Source organism: Topomyia yanbarensis, chromosome 3 (assembly GCF_030247195.1).
Source record: "Topomyia yanbarensis strain Yona2022 chromosome 3, ASM3024719v1, whole genome shotgun sequence".
Taxonomy (NCBI): Eukaryota; Metazoa; Arthropoda; class Insecta; order Diptera; family Culicidae; genus Topomyia; species Topomyia yanbarensis.
In genome coordinates this window covers 130,023,071-130,036,769 of record NC_080672.1, presented here as the reverse complement: position 1 = coordinate 130,036,769, position 13,699 = coordinate 130,023,071, and the positions used below count along the sequence as shown (strand labels likewise).

General features: G+C 41.2%; 1 protein-coding gene across 16 annotated transcripts in view; it reads left to right on the top strand.

The window, feature by feature from the left end:
- Positions 1-13,699, top strand: part of LOC131692299 (adenylate cyclase type 2) — a 213,286-nt gene that overhangs the window by 159,551 nt on the left and 40,036 nt on the right. For all 16 annotated transcript variants that reach the window (XM_058979271.1, XM_058979272.1, XM_058979270.1 and 13 more), the window contains 4 exons: positions 3,583-3,815; positions 3,887-4,113; positions 4,213-4,414; positions 4,479-4,735. In XM_058979271.1, the coding sequence (XP_058835254.1) occupies positions 3,583-3,815; positions 3,887-4,113; positions 4,213-4,414; positions 4,479-4,735 (919 nt within the window). The remainder of the gene's footprint in view (positions 1-3,582; positions 3,816-3,886; positions 4,114-4,212; positions 4,415-4,478; positions 4,736-13,699) is intronic.

The following is a 13,699-nucleotide window of genomic DNA, read 5'->3' as shown; positions in this document are numbered from 1 at the left end:
GTTTGTTTCGTAACATTTCCTCTGATTTTTTGATAATAGTTGTAAACGATGTCTTCAACTTTTACACTTGCATGCACACTTACACACTATACTTTTATAAGTATTTCACAATCTTGAAAATTTTAAGGAAAGCGCTCACGTCAACGACGATCCAATGTTTTTACATTTTCTTTTAAATGACTGAACTGTAACGAAAAGTTCACGTGGACATTTCCCATACCCTCACCCACCCATGGACAAACGTGGACTTTCTCGTGACCCCTCCCCTCCCCCAAATTTTCCACGTGGTATATTGATGGCCCCTTTAATCTGTTTTATTACGACCTTTTCATGAGTTATTCGCTTTTCTCTATCAACAACAATAGGTTCTTCAAAGGGCCCATATCATTTCCTGTAACTTTCTTTTTAACATCAAGGCGATATTGTAAACCATTTGAAAGCTACATGAAAACAACCAGAATATGATTTAACTATAAAGTTTAATCATAACACCCTATGGTGGAATAATATTTTGATTGTTTTCGTATAGCTTTCAAATAGTTTACAATATCACTTAATGTCTAAGAGAAAAAAATATGGGCCTTTTGAAAAAACCTAATGCTATTGATGGAAAAAAACGCGAATAACTTATGAAAAGGTCGTAATAAACCGAAATAATTGTATTGAAAAACAAAATTTAAAATATCTCGAGAACAACTAAATATTAGAAAATTTTTGTTATGAGTATTTAGATATTAAATGGCGTTTAAAATCATATGCAAAAAGCTGCGTTTTTGACTGCGAATAGTATGATTTATAAAAAAATGACAAAAGTTGTTGTTAGGAAAACTTTTTTATTGAGGGCTATTCGATGATCCAAAGACACTAAAGAAGTTTCTTTTACGTCTTTAAAACGATAAAGATTAGATTGTTGTCATTTTATGATGGTATGAACGGTCATTGATTCTTTTTCGGTGAAAATTAAAACAAATTGGAGTGGAGTTGAAAATGTGATTGTTCATTGTGTAAACGTTGTTAGCAATAAACCGCTGAGGATGACTGTACATCGTAGGTCGAAACGTCCGGTAAAATGCAATTTGTTTCAATTTTCACCGAAAAAAATCGATGACCATTCATACCAAATTTGCTAGCGGTGATGAAAACAAAGCAACCTTTTATGATGGGGTAACGCGACTAAATTTTATAAAGGGCATCATTACACGAACTAACTGTTTTATTTAACCTTCTGATCGCGCCAATGATAGGTCTCTACGTTGTGTTTTGTACGGCAGTCAGTAGAAGGGATACCAGATATTTTAGGTACACAGATCGACGAACAATACGTATGCGACGAATTTTCTGGTCACAATCAGATATGGATACACGGTCAACCCGAGAAAACGTAAAGCCCATATTATTCCCATACTCATGGGGTTGGACATGGGTGTTTGAAATGGGTTCAACCTATGAAAACACCATCACCATGGTCCGGTAGATCCCATATAAAAACCATACGTTGGTATATGTATGGGTTATTGAGTCCATTTTATGATGCTTTGATGGTTGTGAAAATTGGCACGGACCATATGCATGCACTTTTCAAGGGGCTGAGTGGTGATTGAACCCATGAGTATTTGCTCGGGAATACGGCCTGAATAATAAAAACTATGCTTATGTCGAACAAACCGCCCACGGCGGTGGTCTTTCTTGGACTGAATAATTTTATTCTAGGAACCGTTTACATTTCAATATATGCACATCATCAATTTTCTTATTTCGACACACACATGTCTATCAGCTGCCTGTACCTGCTGATGCTATACGTTACAGAGGAATTTTAGTCGCGTACAACAATAACGTTGCCCTGCACTTTTTACGAATATGGTGTTAGCGGGTCGTATTGACCCCGATTTCGACCTCAGTTTTAGGACACATTTTCAACTAAATCTACATGAACTGGTACTTAAATTGTTTGTTAGAGTTCAAATTTTCAGTTTCTGGTAAATATTACAGTTTTTGACCTGGTTGGTCAGTGGTAATCGGTGCCGAATGTGGTCATGTTTCACATCCATAGATGTATGCAGAGCCGTCATCATAAATCACAGGTTGATTGACAGAATACAAATTATAAACACAAACAAAACAAAAATGAGAATGCATAGATTAAATTTGGACATGACACGACCGATCTTGGATGTCCCGGATTACGATTTCGGAAGATCTGGAACATTCGTATAACTGGCCACTTTTACGGATGTTCCGGATCTTCCGGATGATTTTCATGTAGAATGCAGGATCAGTATTTGCATCAGAGTATCATTTTAGATGGGATTTTATATAAACTTTCAAGCATATTACAAATATTACAATACAGTTTCATTGATTGACCACATTGTTGCTTGAACTATATTATGAGAAATACTATTATACCGCCGGAATCGGAAACGGAATCGTAATCCGGGTCATCCAAGATCGGTCGTATGTTACCATACAGAGATCCTATTTGTCTCCCTCGCTACGAAAAATCGATTCATTTGTAACCCCTGTTTGCTCAAAGAATGCATTGGGGACATTGTTCTTTTCTGAAACGTTTCTAAGTAATGTTGACAGCCCAGTTATTATAGAATGTCACGCATAACAATCTTATGCTCAACCGACTGGGTGGCTTTGTTGAATCTCGCGGTAGATGTGGATATTGCCCTAACTGGTCTTGAAATAGCTTTTCTGAACATATGTCCCTGCATCCACGACAGAAACCAGAGTATTCATAGATTTTGAACTGGGAGTTCATCATCTGGAAAATTTCATCGTGGAAAATTTTTCTGCGCTATAAAATTTATAAATGCTAAGCACCTAGTTTTTCGACGAATTATATAACTATAATCCATCAAATTGGGTTAGAGTCATTTGAGGAATCTGGAAATGGCGGAATTTTGAATGAAGAATTGGTTGGAAAAAAACCCAGATTAAAAATATATTTTGAAAATACGAAGTGTCTGAAAAAAATAGTATTTCGCGATTTTAGAGACACTCAAAACGTTATTACCACGAGCTTGTAGTCCTAAGTGTACTTAAAAATTCATCCATCCTACCCTCACATAGGTTATTGCAAAAATCTATAACGTTTTCAAAATTGTCATCTTTTCAAAGTAAAATATTACTGCATTTCAATGTACCGATTACAAATCAAAAAGTTATATCCTTTTTTCAACCCCTCACAAAGCCCTGTCAGAAAAACTAAGCAGAATTAGATTTTATTAAATAAACCAGAGTTTTACAATTAAAAAAAAATCAATACCCGTTTTACCCCACTTCCTCTCAAAGTAGGACTTTAATATTTGACCGAAGCCCATCCCACATATGTACAAACAAATGCTGAAATTTACATCAAAATCAGAACACATCAATACGACCTCTCGATCAAAGGGGTGCCACCTTTTGAAAAACTGACTCTCAAATAAGTCATTTGTAAAGTCATAAACTCTAAAATTTCCACCAGCTGTGACTAGTTTAGTTACTAGTGCGTACATAAAACCTATCAACTTCCAATCAATAGATTTCTAACACACTTTTAAATACCCTTCCCATTCGCTTCATTCACAGGCTTGATTGCGTTTGCCGAGCGACGAAAGTCGAACAGTTCCATTTTCGGTGACATGCGAAAAATGTCGATTACCAACATAGACTGCCTCCGGTCGCCTATGGTGTCCACCCCCGGGCCACTGATGCGCAACCGACCGTCCACCAGGATGACCAAGTACGTCGAATGCTGGGGAGCAGACAAGCCGTTTGCAAACATTACGGATTCGAAAATGGCGAGAAACATCGGACTAGCGGTATGTTTTTTTACCCCTCCAGGGATTTTTTTTTTGCGAGTAGCAAGTAAAACGGTTTTTATCTCGTTCAGAGCATCGCCATGATTGAATCCAATATTCTGCCGGAAGATGAGCACTGCAGCGAGTGCCAGTGCTGGGGATTGCCAAAGGAGCTGAAGCCGGTGATCATGGTGTACCGAAACACGGACCGGGAAGCTATGTACCGCGCTCAGCCAGACCCTAACTTTCGGTTTGATCTCATCTGTTCGTTCGTTTTGTTTCTATCGATTGGACTGATACAAATAGTAATATTTAAAAGGTAAGCGACCTACACGCTGGCTTATCACGTGCTTGAAACAGTGTTTTTTCCGGTCACGTTGAACCTAATTTGAATTTAATTTCCTTTCTCGTGTTCCAGCAATGTAGTCGTTATCGGTTCACTCAGTGCAACAACCGTAGCATTAGGTCTATTTTTATATCTTAGTAACTACCAGATGTCGGAAATGTCTCCACCCGGCAACAGTGGCCCCGGCCAAGTAATCGCCGCTAGCAGAACCCTTCGAATAGCAATATTTCTAATTTCGACAGCGCTGATTGCAGCTTGTGCCATATTTAGTGTGGTAATAGAGTGATGATTATCTAACAAAATGATAAACCCTAATTACGCTTTGTACATAAATACAGATAAATTTCGATGATCTGGTGATAGCAGACGTTCATCTGATTAACAATACCACCGAGACAGTTATGTACGAGGTAGGCTACGCTCCGGTAGCACCGGTATACCTGTACATGTGTGCGGTCAGTTTGGCAGCTGTTTCGGCCTTCCTTCAGCAAGGATTCATCGTCAAGCTGCTGCTGATGGTGTTCTACACTGGCGTGCAGTGTTCGCTTCTGTGGCAGAGTTCACTCTTCGAAACGTACCAAATACTGTATAGTTCGTGAGTATTCGGGCACCAACATTCACATCTAAACAACGGCAATAAATAGGGTGATAGAGCACATATTCATCATATATCCTTTTTTCATCCCACTCAAACACCGTATATATAAAGGGTGCGCCAGCTGGATGTATCCTTTTTTAACATTGCACAACTCTGCCATTTTCAGCCGATTTTCACAAGTAAAGAAGTTTTTTTAGGATATTTTATGCCATTTATTATAAATCAGGCGCAGAATACAACGTCGATTAAATGACCACCCCCATTTGATACACAAAAAGCAGCTCTTTTGCGGGCATTTTGCATGCGATCAGAATGAAATAACAAGATTATAACAGAACACATTTTTTGTAGCATATTGTGTTATAAATTAGGTCTCGTTAGTAGTTAAAATGACAGAAATTTATAACAAGTAACAATGCGAGTTATAGTTCTGAAATATTTCTGTTATGTGTTTCTGATCGGGATTGGGCAGCATTTCGGGCTTAATCGCAGCAGTTTCAACTCGTATATTAGGTTTGAGTTCGTCAAGGTTCTTAGGCAGTGCTGTAGTTGCGGTTAGTCACGGTTAGTCGGCGACTAACCAGCTCCTGGAACCGAAAAAAAAATTTTTTGAGCCAAAAAAAAAAATTCCGTTGGCCTTATCATTCTGGAAGGCAAATTTAATGATCCCAGCTAATTGGAATTTTGTGAATCTATTCAAACTCGTAGGGTATTGTCAAACTCCCTGCCGCGCTAGTATGATATTTTCATAACTCACATGGCGATCCCAGACTGTATGGGGTACTGGTATGATATGATCATAGGATACTCTTAGATACTTGAAAGCACTAGTATGATATTCCCACACCTCGCAGAGCATTTCTACATTAGTTTGATACTTACAAGTCACGCAAGGCGCTCTCAGATTCTCTCGGACGATAGTCTGATGTTCCCATCGCTTGCAGGGCGCTTCCACACTCTCTGGGGCGCCAATATGATATTTGCAAAACTCATAGGATGCTAGTATGATATTCCGATAGCTCGCAGGGTGCTCTCAGACTCGCAGGGGCACTAGTTTGTCATTTTCAAAGCTCTCAGGGCGCTCTCAAGCTCTTCAGGGTGCTAGTATGATATTCACAAAACTCTCTAATATGTTATCTTAATTTGCCGGGCGCTTACAAATTCTCTGGGGCGCTAATCTAATATTCTCATAGATTGCAGGGCACTCTTAGATTCTCTCGAGCGCTTTTACGATATTCACATAATTCGCAGGGCGCTCTCAAACTTGCTAGGGCGCTAGTCTAATATTCTCATAGTTCGTAGGGCGCTCTAAGATTCTCTGGAGCGCTAGTATAATATTACCATAGCTCGGAGAGCGCTTCCGCACTCGCTGGGGTGCTTTTCACAGCTCACAGGGCGCTAATATGACTCTATGGGGCGCCAGTATGATATTCGCAGGGTGCTCTCAGACTCGCAAGGGCACTAGTTTGTCATTTTCAAAGCTCGCAGGGCACTCCGAGACCCTATGGGGTGCTATTGTGATATCCACATAGCTCGGAGAGCGCTTCCACACTCGCTGGGGTGCTATTACGATATTCTCATAGCTCGTTGGGCGCTCTCAGTCTCTCCAGGGCGCTAGTATGACTCTATGGGGCGCAAGTATGGTATTCACATAGCTCGCAGGGCGCTCTCAGGTTCTCTAGAGCGCCAGCATAACATTCCCATAGCACGCTGGGCGCTCTCAAACTCTCTAGGGTAGCCTTATATTCTCATCGCTCGCAGGGCGCTCTCAGATTCTCTCTGGCGCCAGTATGATATTTCCATAGCTCGCAGGGCGCTAATCTGACATTCCCACAGTTCGTAGGGCGCTTTCAGATTCTCTGGGGTGCCAGTATGATATTCCCATAGCTCGCAGAATGCTTTCATACTCGCTAGGGCCCCAGTATGATATATAATATCATAGCTCACAAGGCGCTCTCAAGCTCTTCAGGGCTCTGATATTCACAGAGCTCGCAGGGCGCTCTCAGAATCCCTTGAGCACCAGCATGATATTCCTCGCAGGGCGCTCTCAAACTCTCTAGGATATTATGAAACTCTCATCGTCCGCAGGGCGCTCTCAGATTCTTCTCTTTCGGACTCTCTGGGGCGCTACATGATACTCGGAGAGCGCATCCTTGGTCGCTGGGGCGCTAGTATAATATTCTCATAGCTCGCAGATCGATTTCAAGCTTTCTAGGGCGCTAATATTATTATGGGGCGCTAATAAAATATTAACATAGCTCGCGAGGCGCTCTCAGATTCACTCGAGCGCCAACATGATATTCCCATAGCTCGCAGGACGCTCTCGAACTCTCTTGGGCGCTAGTTCGATATTCTCTTAGTTTGCAGGGCGCTCATGAATTTTCTGGAGCGCTAGCATAAACACTTTCAAACTCACTAGGGTGCTAGTTCGATATTATCATAGCTCTCTAGGGCGCTAGTATAACTGTATGGGGAGCTAGTATGGTATTCCCATAGCTCGCAGGGCGCTCTCAGATTCTCTCGAGCGTCAGTATGATATTCCAATAGCTCGCAGGGCGCGCCCAAACTCTTCAGGCGGTAGTTCGATATTTTCATAGTTCGCAGGGCGCTCACAGCTTCTTTGGGGCGTTAGTCTAATATTCCTATAGTTCGCAGTGCGCTCTCGGATTCTCTGGGGCGCCAGTACGATATTCCCATAGCTCGCATGGCACTCCAAAACTTACTAGGGCGCTAGTTTAATATTCTCATAGCTCCAGGCCGATTTCAAACTCTCTAGGGCGTTAGTATGGCTCTATGGGGCGCTAGTATGATATTCCCATTGCTCGCAGGGCGCTCTCAGATTCTCTCTGGCGCAAGCATTTTGTTCCCATAGCTCGTAGGGTAATCTCAAACTCTTGAGAGCGCTAGTCTGATATTATCATTGTTCGCTGGGCGCTTTCGGACTCTCTAAAATGCCAGTATGATATTCCCATAGCTCGGAGAGCGCTTTGACACTCGCGGACGCGCTAGTATGGTATTCTTATAGCTCGCAGGGCGCTAGTATGGCTATATGGGGTGCTAGAATGATATTCACATATCTCGCAGCCAGCATATCATGGCGCTCTCAGATTCTCTCGAGCGCCAGCATGATATTCCCATAGCTCGTAGGGCACTCTCGAACTCACAAGGGGCTAGTTTGATATTTTCATTGTTCGTAGGGCGCTTTCACACTCTCTGGGCCGCTCGTATGATATTCCCATAGCTCGAAGAGCGCTTCCATGCTCGTTAGGGCGCTAGTATAATATTCTCATAGCTCGCAAATCGATTTCAAGCTCTCTAGGGCGCTAGTATGACTATGGGGCGCTAGTATGATATTCGCATAGCGCGCGAGGCGCGCTCAGATTCTCTCGAGCGCCAGCATGATATTCCCATAGCTCGCAGGGTGCTCTCAAACTCTGTAGGGTAGTCTGATATTCTCATAGTTTGCAGGGCGCTCTCAGATTCTCTGGGGCGCCAGTGTGATATTCCCATAGCTCGCCGGGTACTTTAAAACTAACATTGGCGCTAGTCTGATATTCTCATAGTCCGCAGTACGCTCCGAGACCCTATGGGGTGCTATTGTGATATCCACATAGCTATAATGATATTCTCATAGCTCGCTGGACGCTCTCAGACTAGCTAGGGCGCTAGTATGACTCTATAGGGCGCAAGTATAATATTCACATAGCTCGTAGGGCGCTCTTTGATTCTCTCGAGCGCCAGCATAACATTCCCATAGCACGCTGGGCGCTCTCAAACTCTCGAGATTAGCTTTATATTCTCAGCGCTCGCATGGCGCTCTCAGATTCTCTCTGGCGCCAGTATAACATTTCCATAGCTCGCAGGGCGCTCCCAAACTCGCTAGGGCGCTAATCTGACATTCCCATAGTTCGTAGGGTGCTCTCAGATTCTCTGGGGTACCAGTATCATATTCCCATAGTTCGAAGAGTGGTTCCATGCTCGCTAGGGCCTCAGTGTGATACGTAGTATCATAGCTCACAGGGCGCTCTCAAGCTCTTCAGGGCGCTAAGATGATCTTCACAAAACTCTCTATGTTACTAGTCTGATGTTATCTTAATTTGCCGGGCGCTTACAAATTCTCTGGGGCGCTAGTCTAATATTCTCATAGATTGCAGGGCGCTCTTAGATTCTCTCGAGCGTTTTTATGATATTCACATAATTCGCAGGGCGCTCTCAAACTCGCTATTCTAATATTCTCATAGTTCGTAGGGCGCTCTAAAATTCTCTGGAGCGCTAGTATAATATTCCCATAGCTCGGAGAGCACTCGCTGGGGTGCTTTTCACAGCTCACAGGGCGCTAATATGACTCTATGGGGCGCCAGTATGATATTCACATTGCTCGCAGGGCGCTCTCAGAGTATCTCGGGCATCAGTTTGATATTCGCATAGGTCGCAGGGCTGTCTTAAAACCCCTAGGGCGCAAGTCCGATATTCTCATAGTTCGCACGGCGCTCCGAGACTCTAAGATTTTCTAGAGCGCTAGTATGATATTCCCATAGCTCGGAGAGCACTTCCGCACTCGCTGTGGTGCTTCTCATAGCTCACAGGGTGCTCTAAAGCTCCCTATGGTGCTAATATGACCCTATGAGGCGCCAGCATGATATTCACATTGCTCGCAGGGCGCTCTCAGTCTCTCGGGCACCAGTTTAATATTCGCATAGGTCGCAGGGCTCTCTTTAACTCCCAAGGGCCCAAGTCCGATTTTCTCATAGTTCGCACGGCGCTCCGAGACTCTATGGGGCGCTAGTATGATATTCACATATCTCGCTGGGCGCTCTTCGATTCTCTGGGACACTAGTATGATATTCCCATAGTTCGCAGGGCGCATTCAAACTCTCTAGGTTACTAGTCTGATGTTCTCTTAGTTTACTGGGCGCTTACAAATTCTCTGGGGCGCTAGTTTAATATTCTCATGGATTGCAGGGTGCTCTTAGATTCTCTCGAGTGCTTTTACCATTTTCACATAGTTCGCAGGGCGCTCTTAAACTCGCTAGGGCGCTAGTCATATTCTCATAGTTCGTAGGGCGCTGTAAGATTCTCTGGAGTACTAGTACAATATTCCCATAGCTCGGAGAGCGCTTCCGCACTCGCTGGGGTGCTTCTCATAGCTCACAGCGACTATATGGGACGCCAGCATGATATGCATATTGCTCGCAGGGCGCTCTCAGAGTCTCTCGGGCACCAGTTTGATATTCGCTTAGGCCGCAGGGCTCTCTTAAACTACCTAGGGCGCAAGTGCGATATTCTCATAGTTCGCACGGCACTCCGAGACTGTATTGGGCGCTAGTATGAATTTCCCAAATTTTGCAGAGCACTTCCACACTCGTTGGAGAGGTAGTATGATATTCCCATGGCTCGTCTGGCAATTAGATAGGTGGGCAATAAACTTTCCAAACTTACAAGGCACTTTCAACCGGTTTCAGTATCTTTGGGGCGCATATAAATGAGTATTTAAGCTTATGAGGCGGTAATAATCTATCCTAAGTTGCAGGGCGTTTTCAGGCTCTATGGGTCAGTAGTATGAGTATGTTGAGCTAACGGGTAGGTAGTATGCTCATGGGGCGTTATGCGAATAGTCTATCCTAACTTGCCGGGCGCTTTCAAATTTTCTGGGGCGCATATACTGTATCTCTTTGGGGCGTTGGTATGAGTATTTGAGCTCATGAGATGGTAGTGGATAGTCTATCCTAACTCGTAGAGCGCTTCCAAGCTCTCTGAGGTGCATATGGCGCATTTCTGTGGTATATTTTCTAGCTCAGGCGCAATGAAAAATCAAACTGATTAAAAATAATTCTTGTTAGGTGCTTTTATGGTGTTCATAGTGAATAGTTTGAATGTTTGTGGGGGCAGTAGATGATACGCTAGCCAAACACGCAGGGTACAAATAAACTGATTCAACCATCATGTAGGTTTGTCGTGCACTTTTATAAACATACTATAAATGCTTTTAAAATTTAATCATTGGCTTGCGTGTAACACCCGTTTTTTGTGCGAATTTTAATACTGTACTGACGAATGAAGCCATCATATTGATAACGATTTTAACGCAATCCATTTTTTGCATGCCGAGGTATTAATAAAATTTACTTGAACCTTTATTATGTGATTAATAAAGCCCATGTCTTAGCCCCTCCACTAAATCGCTCAAAAAGCTTTGATTTTTTTGTTAATTGTAGAAGATCATGTCTCTTAAGGCACGCATCTGCTCTCATTGCATAATCACTGATACACTGCTTTCAAAATATCCCTTTTTCAAAACAACTTTAATGATGAATACAATAATTACTCATCTGTCAAACGTTCTATCATATCATTTATGTGTTGTATACCATGTTTAAAATATATGTATTAATAATATTCTTTAACCCTCAGAAAGGCAAGTAGTCTCAGAGGCACGGCTGGTTACAATAATTATCCTCTAATTTGAATAAACTTGTAATTATGAACAGAAATGATGGAGCTTTTTCGGGCTTTCAATTCTCTCACTGATAGAAAGCCAAAAAAGACTTAATATCACCGGGTCTTAGGAGCAATGCTTGTTGAAGCCACGATTTTAGCTTGCCTTTTTGAGGATTAAGACCGTCCAAAGAAAAAATAGACTGCACAATGATGCGTGGGCGGCACTTGAAAACTTAATTTGCTGTAATGAACACATAAAAAAGTCGAGATGCACAGTAAACTGGCTTGAGCTATTTTAGCTTTAAAAAAATCGCAATATAAAAAAACGAGAGAAAACATAGATTTGAACTCACGTCCTTTAAGTTGATCTGCTATAACGTTACTAAATAAACTATATATACATTTCGAAATCGACACAATATAGCCCATCAAGTAAAGTATGAAAGTATTTTATCATTCATTCATTTCAGGTGTTCGGCAAGGGAGAGCTGAATAGTAACAGCAACTAAATAATACGAAAGTTTAGCAACTTTGATAACCATTGAAGTATCTAGTTATTCAAACGCGAAGACGCGACAATTGCCGATGATCAGCAGTTCTATCAACTTCAAGTTCTTCCTGTGATGATGTAATATTGTAACTTACAACTTGTAAGGCAATGCAGCAATGTTGTTCTTACAGAATAGTTTTGTCTCTTACTGGCTCGATCGACAGTCACTCGGTTTTCATGTTTTCTCGAGCATCTGATGCTTAGAGCACTTGTCAATTTTTCCCATTGTTACAACGTCTTTCGTTGCAATTTTAAGTTCCAATTCTGGGTGTTCAACATATTGAATGTAAAATGAATTCTGGGAAAAATATATCCAGTATATCCATCTACAAGAAGGCCCACTACCATTACGTTTACAAAGGGTAAATTGCCTATTTTCACCCTATTAAGGAAGGTACCTCACTAATTCATTAATTACTCGGCCTACAATCGATGGAATGCGTATGAATTGGCATCAAGAGCTTGGCTTCGTTGATTAGAATCAATCTAATAACACAAATGCCCTGAAAACAATGAAATGCTCGTGTTTGAGCGCAACGAAAATTCGGATTTAGTGCCTCAATTGTCGCCCAATGCGTTGAACAAAGATGGCAAATAGAAACATGGTGAAAATAAGCTCATTACCCTATAAGTTAATGGTATGGGTAACGGGGCGTTGGAGCGGGACAGAACGGTTCGAACGGTACATATTAGAGACAGCAACGCTATGTTCGCGCTAAAATTATAAAGGTGAGGGCGATTGAATCCCAATAACGACCAACAAAAAAAAATTTAATATAATTTTTTTTCAGGGTGAATAGGCAATTTTGTTACCCTAAAGGGTGAATTTTTAGTCGGTTTGATCGTATCTCTAACCGTTTCTGCAGAATTCCACAAGTGGCGCGCAGTATCTCAAAAGGTAGACAATCAGTGTTTGCCTCTAGTAACGTTAGGAGAAAGGTGACTTTTTTAGCCTCACAAAATCATGTTTCCATAAAATCATTTTTAGTGACTGATTCTATTTAATAAGCCAATTGTTATTTGGAATATTAAATACGACCTAGGCCTACTATTTCGATACTGTAGACTAATTATTGTGATATGACAATCTGATAAAATTAGAAGTTAACAAAAAGAATACTGGGCAAATTCGAAAAATTAGATTCCTCAAAGTACAATGTCAGTCAATTAGATCAGTTTGAAGGTATTTGTAATTAATAAACAATTTCGCAAATGCAAAAATATATTACATAACATCACATTAATATATTGACTTGCGGTTTGAATATTGAAAAAATCATGATTTTGTCATAAAGCCCTAAAGCTTTGGCGGTCTGAGGGAGTGGGAGCTAGAAAACTGGAACTTGTGCTTCTAATCAAACAAAACATTACGCTGCTCACTACACTACAGTGATTAAATCATGACAATATTTTAACCGATTTGGTTAACCCAACATTTATTCATACATAGAATCTCGACATCAACATACGATGATCAGCCTCTTCATGACTTTACAAGTGCTCTCAACAAATTCCTTTGTTGGTATTAGAATAAGCTACAACTTTACTGAATAGAGTAAGTCTCTATTTGAATTTGTTTGGAATCGAAAAAAACGCGTTTGGAAATAACGAAAATTTTTCGAACTAACCGCAAAACCAATGGTTTAGACGCTATTAATACAGAGCACAAAAATAACATTTTAAAACTCAACACTGTTTATGTTCACTAACCAACCAAAAGTTTACAATTTCGTTTACCATAAGCAATTTCGAAAAAATATTCTGCTTAAAATTTCAGATATAGTAAGTATCTCAGAGCTAATGAGTATTCAATAGAAAATTCAGCCAAACTGCAGCAAGTTCTACTGCCCATGATCACAAATCATTTAGATAAAAATTAATAATCCCAAATATATGACAAATATGTAATCATGAGCAGTATATTGCAGGTGAGTAAGTTTGGCGATATCTGTCATTAAACACCAGAAAGACAG